The sequence below is a fragment of the Cibotium barometz genome, chromosome 15 (genome assembly GCF_041138505.1).
Source record: "Cibotium barometz isolate CiBa-2024 chromosome 15, ASM4113850v1, whole genome shotgun sequence".
NCBI lineage: Eukaryota > Viridiplantae > Streptophyta > Polypodiopsida > Cyatheales > Cibotiaceae > Cibotium > Cibotium barometz.
Genome location: NC_141060.1, coordinates 36120449 through 36126576, shown reverse-complemented (window position 1 = coordinate 36126576; position 6128 = coordinate 36120449). Strand labels below are relative to the sequence as shown.

Sequence of the window (6128 nt, the reverse complement as noted above, 5' to 3'; positions counted from 1 at the left end):
AAGTTTATTGAAGCGCTACATGGGAGGATAAAAGAGAAGGTGGAGGTGAAAGAACCACACACATTTGTAGAAGCTGTGAATATTGCCATGTACCAGAGAGGAAGATGAGATGGAGAGCTAGTTTGTGTATGCCACACCCACTATGCCGAGAGTAAAGTTGATACTTTTGATTTGCTTGATGTGTGTCATGATAGGAGTAGTCAGCATGTTACTGATCACTGTGTGAGTGATGTGTTGATGGATGCAAAGGAAATGGATTAGTGTGTTGGTGAAGCTACATAAAGTATAGGTTGTATGGTTGTGGACCCAAAGTTGGAGGTAGTAGATGCTGACGAAGTGATGGAGGACTGATCAATGGTTGGTGAGTATACTATGGAGGGGCAGGTGGTCCCTAGTGTGTTGGAGATATCTCAGGTACTTGAGTTTGGGAAATTGCTTCATCAGAGGATGCCAGTGTGGAATCTATAGGTTTGTTTGGTGAAGTGTTGAAGTGTTAGAGTGTGAGGTAGAGAGTTTGTTAGAATTGCCTTTCTATGATGACACAGGTGATTATGATGCTAGCACAAATCAGCAATTATATGTACATGAATATATGGATAGTGATGTGGATATTGATGTAGATACTTTGTTGCATGACACCTTGGAGGGTATCTTTGTTTTTCTTCAAGAATCTATGTATCCAAATGATGTTAAGCACGTTGATGCCCATATGGATACTGGAGTGTGTGTTTGGTATGATGAGTTTTTAGATGATGTGAGAAGATTATGGAATGAGGAAGCTGAGGATATTGACCAGGGGATGCAACATATTGTTGATTTGGGCTCTTTACATGTCAATGTTCAAGATGTTGCTGGAATGTTTTTTTGCGATGGCGAGGATGTATTGGGGGAATGGAATGAAGGATTAGTGGAAGTATAGAGAATTGTCAAATGTTCCAAATCATATGAAGTGAATAAATATGATAGGAATGGAGGAAGTAGAAAGAGGTTTGTTTGCATGATACAACCATTTGATAGGGGCAGGACTTTGAGGTTGTTTGAAGATTGTTTATAGGTATTTGATCCAGGTGGGTGGATCAATCCAATTGGATGGCTTTGGAAGATGGTATTATACCCTTTTGATCCAAGAGGGTGTTGAGATGTTGGATGGTACCTTTTTCTACTCTCAATGGAGCTAAATGGAGTGGTTTGTGGCAGAAAAGAGTTTGGAGCACAAAGGAGACCATGAAACACTATGTTTTACCAAGGGGGTGGGCAATATGTGAGAAGAATCCCGATCCCGATCTGAGCATGATGTATAGGTGGATGAAGTATATATATGATGGTATATGGTAGATCCTAGATGGTAAAAATGACATGTGGCAACCAAGTGTAGATGCGCAGGTGTGAAATGAGAACAGAAAGAGCATGGGCAAAGTCCCCGTTTGGATCCACTCATGCAATTTTAAAAGTTTTGTGAGATCCGTTTGAAAATTGCCCTCTACTTCACATTGTCCTTCTTTATCTCTTCAAACTCTTAATAGGGGTGTCTTAATTAGGAGGATATTTAAACTATTAATGCTTGGAAAGGAGGGAAAGGATGATATTGAGTTAGAATTTTGAAGCTAACAATATGCTAAGAGAAACCAAAAGACTCCATACAAGAAACCAAATTTACCCTCCGAATGGAAGGGAAACTAGTTGGGGTGAAAATTGTAAAAAAACTAAACAAACAAGCTTGAACCATAAAGACAGATGTTGATAAAAAGAAATAAAAGAAGTCAATCTCTAGATGTCAAATTTTCAAATTTCTACTTTGTAGAAGTATAAAGAGCTCAGATCCACCTCATAAAGATGAAATTAGAAGGGGAAATGTAACAGCTTGGTTTGGGGAATCAATTCAACTGTGTATTTTTGGTTGAAATAGAAAAGTACTTTTTAAGATTTTTAAAATTTGGCAAGATTTAAATTCTATTTTGGAAATGGACATTGTTGGAATAAGGAAATGGCTTAATATATTAGAATATTGTGACTTTAAGATTTAAAACAAGAGGACGAGTTAATTTTCTATAAATTTTCTATAAGTTAAGGAAGAGAGGAAAATCCCTTAGTGGGCCCTTTGTTAAGCCCAAAAATCCCTTATTCATTCTTGTTACAATGGTAGACCTACTTTACCGCCTATTTTGGCATCATGGTAGTAAAGTGTACACAAGCTCAGAAGTTAGTCGCTTGGTCTTTCTAGCTATGCTTAAAATATTATTAAAGAAAGAACATGTCAAAGTAAAGATTTATCTCAATTAATAGAGCTTGCACAATATAACAATTGTGGAGACTCTGGCTTCTTTAACAAACACATGAAGCATAAACTCAAACCAAACTAAATAGGTGTAGAAATGCTATAAACATTAGCTTCAAGTCTTGATGTTAGAAATTATATCAATAAATTGTTCTAGAATGCTACAAATATTATCTTTAGAGTCCTGATGCTAGAAATTATATCAATAAATTGTTCTCATGCATAGGAGATTACAAGAACCAAAATGTAGTACGTCTTCCCTTCCTTCTATGGGAGAAGTGGAGATTGAGGCCATAGACATCATTTATGAAAGTAAAATTGCCATAATTATTGAGGAGGAGGGTGATACAATACTCGTCATCATACAGAATGCTTAACCTAGACTATGTGAAGAATTACCTAGGTTCCACTTCACTTATGGACTGTGCATTATTAGAAATATGGATAAGTGGAGTGCTAGAGGAATCATGTGGAGTGCTTATTTCAACATATGCGGGCTTGGTAGGTTTTTCCAATATGCCAGACTTCCCAGAAAGCAGTGAGGTCACCGTAGACATGGTTGGTCTCAGCTTTGGAATCGCTTGAGTACACAGCAATGCAACACGAACTACAAGTATGACTTGTCCAACAGAGACGTTGCTACCCAAGCTTGGATCTACCAGCTCCAACTGCCTTTGTTGCTGGTACAGCCTCCATGTCTGCACTAACATCATACAAATCGGCTTGCTTCAGCAAAACTCTACATACATGCGTGTGTGTATGTATGCACAAGGACAATTCTCAAAGTTAATGTTGAAAGAAAATTGCTCTCACATTTGTTTGAAGATTTTACAACAATTCTATAGCCAACCAAATGTCAACAGCTAGGAAAGTCCATCTAATTAAAATTAATAATCAATGAATGCTACTTGTGTAAATAGGCTGAGAGCACAAGTTGGTTGGAACTTGGTGTGTAGAAGAATGGATTGATTACCTACTAATTGAAAATAATAATTAATGAATGGTACTTGTGTAAATAGGCTTAGAGCACAAGCTTGTTGGTGTGTAGGAGAATACATTGATTACTTACCCATTCAAGAAGCCTTTCATTTGAATTTCGCTTTCCACTTATGACCTCAAGGGTGACTACCCCGAAGCTGAAGACATCAACTTTTTCAGTGAGCTCTCCATGGATGGCATACTCTGGGGCTAGATATCCTCTTCACCACATAGGGAAATGTTGTTCATTAGAACTTTCTTGACACAGCATTTTATGACCAAAGCAGCATCTAGTGTATTTTGAAGAAACATTCTCTTGTACATGAGCTTGGGTTTTGAATTTTCCTTGCACCTCTTAGAAATATGTGACCTTGTGGTTTGATTTTATCTGTGTTCCTCAAAAGACTTACAAGGTTCCAGCAACTCTTGTGTTGATATGTGACTCCTCATCTAATACGAGCCTAGCAAGGCCAAAATCCGAAATGACTGGCTTGAGTTGATCATCTAGAAGGATATTGCTCGGTTTGATGTCTCTGTGGATGATGCGGATCTGAGACTCTTCATGTAAGTATGCTAAACCTCGAGCCATACCCAGAATTATGCCATATCGTGTAGGCCACTCTAGTTTCTTGTGATCCGTTGGATCTCCTGCATACAATAGAAAATACCAGTATAATGAGCTTCTTTATGTGTGTAATCTGTGCAAGAAATTAACAATTGTTTAGCTGTATATAACAAGAAAGATATAATGCATTAAGATCTTTGAAGTTCTTCACAAATGCAACAACAACTGCAAATCCATGTGCGGTTAATCCCATCACCCAGGCATCCCATAAAAGGTTGGGACAAGGGAATGAAGTGAACCACTTTGCCCCTTAAAATGGTTATTTCTTGTCTTAATTGTACGCAGATGGGGGCATTTTCATGCCTTGTGTTCTTCCTACCACTGTGCAGTGATCAGGCTTACCAAAGAGTAGTGCGTCCAAACTTTTGTTGGGTAGATACTCGTACACTAGCATCCACTCATGACCTTTCACACAGCTTCCCAGCAGCTTTATTAGATTCTTGTGTTGTACACTGGTTATGAGATTGACTTCATTCATAAACTCACGCCTCCCTTGCTGGCTTCTGAAAGAGAGCTTTTTAACAGCAACATGTTGCCCATTTGGTAAAGTTCCCTGAAGACATGCAGTAGATGGCAAAACATTAGATAGAGGTCGAGCTGCTGCAGCCAAAGCTTACTTAGTAGATCATACTATACTTAGTAGCACAACCTTGTAGACAGGACCAAATCCACCCTCCCCAAGCTTATTGTCGGCATGGAAGTTCCCAGTTGCTACCTCCAATTCATGCAACGAGAATACTTCGGCCTTCCGTTGGGCGCACAATGGTTGCGTCCAAGGATCACCTTGTCGAGCTGCATGGAGATCTGCAGGACCAGCAATAAGTGGACTATAATTAGCACACACTGTATACAATATATCCATGACATTCACCTTGTCTTGTCTTTGCCTTGCGTCGCCGCACTGCAACCGTGAGATAATATACAGCTACTGCGGCAAAGACAACTAGTCCAACAACAGCGCCTGCGGCAATGATTGCGATTTTCGATCCTGGAAGTTGAAATTCTATTATTAGACGACGTCGTTAAGAAGTAAGAGCGGCAAATTGAGAGTGCAAAGTACCACCTTGTGTTTTGTGTGTGGTTGAGGCCGATGCTGTCGGTGGAGCTGGTGGCCGGGTAGATCTTGGTAAATCCCGCGGGGGAGGTGGAGGACTTCGGTTGAAGAAGCTGTAAGTCTCGTAACGATAGTAGCAGCTGACAGAGTGCCAATTTTCCCCCAGAGTGGAATCACACTTTAGCCTCCAATTAAGCGATGCGAGGCACTGAGAGCACTCTGATTCGTTAAGATATCCTAGGCATTGAGCGAGTGCATATACGCCCCCCGCACTCTCGGCTGCATAGCCGCCGTGTTGTGGAGCTAGGGTGGTGACATTTTCCATCAGCGCCTCAACGGTTGATAAGAAGACGAAATCTCTAGTTGCGCCATAGCAAGATCCTCCTACATAAGTGAAATTTGGCGTGAAGAAAGGCTGGTTATCATAGCGGACGTAGCAGCCATCTAACTGGATCCGAGCTCCGATTGAAAGGGGGCAAGCGTTCTGCAATGTGGTGGTCGCATTGGAAACGCAACGGAAGCAGCCCTGCGTCGATTGGTCGCCACGGCACTGAATCATGGCAAAGACTTGGTCGATGCCGGAGCCAATGGAGGTAATGTTGTACCTCGTCCCGGAGGACGAGAGGTTTGTGAGGCGGCGTAGAGCCGACTTCAAGTTGTGCTGGAACGTGCTGCTGAGGCTGTTGTTGGTAGTGGCATTGTGCAGGCAGTAAATAGCAAGAACACCAAGATCATCAGGTGTATATTTATAGGCAGATGTAACCGTTGCTGGCAAGAAGTGATTGATGAAGCAGAAGATTAAGAAGAAGAAGAAGAAGAAGCTGCTGCTGCTGCTGAGTGAAGCCATGGAGCTACAGTCTGTACCATTGCAAGTGTGAACTTTTACTCTAGGCGAGAAAGTTCATGTATCAGCATGCGCCACTGACTTGCAATTTGAACAACCTCCATGACCGGAATCAAAAAGCAGTCTAGGACTCATGTTCGTGTTCACAAGTGATGGATTTCACCATTTCTCAAAAGTCGTGACGAAAAAGAAACCAACCAATTATTACTTGCTTTTCTTCCTTTCGCTCTCTTTCTTTTCTTTTCTTTGTAAAGGACAATCATAAAAGTCTCGAGTCAAGTTGAACCACGCCTTAAATCACCTTCCAAAAATGCTAAAGTCCAACTAGAGATATTTTAAAATTTAAGCAACA

The 6128-nt window shown here is 40.7% G+C and overlaps 1 protein-coding gene across 3 annotated transcripts; it reads right to left on the bottom strand.

Annotated features, from left to right (window-relative positions):
- Positions 1-2578: 2578 nt before the first annotated feature.
- Positions 2579-5879, bottom strand: LOC147631240 (cysteine-rich receptor-like protein kinase 6). Of its 3 annotated transcripts, none has more exons than XM_086809586.1 (7): positions 4942-5879; positions 4750-4866; positions 4528-4682; positions 4221-4431; positions 3664-3901; positions 3345-3474; positions 2579-2973 (listed from the first exon to the last, which is right to left on the bottom strand). In XM_086809586.1, exons 1-7 carry the CDS (start codon positions 5777-5779, stop codon positions 2671-2673), a joined length of 1992 nt encoding a protein of 663 aa, XP_086665712.1. In that variant the 5' UTR covers positions 5780-5879; the 3' UTR covers positions 2579-2670. The 3 variants fall into 3 exon arrangements, with proteins under 3 accessions (XP_086665712.1, XP_086665714.1, XP_086665713.1); XM_086809587.1 differs by lacking the exon at positions 2579-2973 and adding an exon at positions 3088-3248; XM_086809588.1 differs by lacking the exons at positions 4221-4431; positions 4528-4682.
- Positions 5880-6128: the final 249 nt, after the last annotated feature.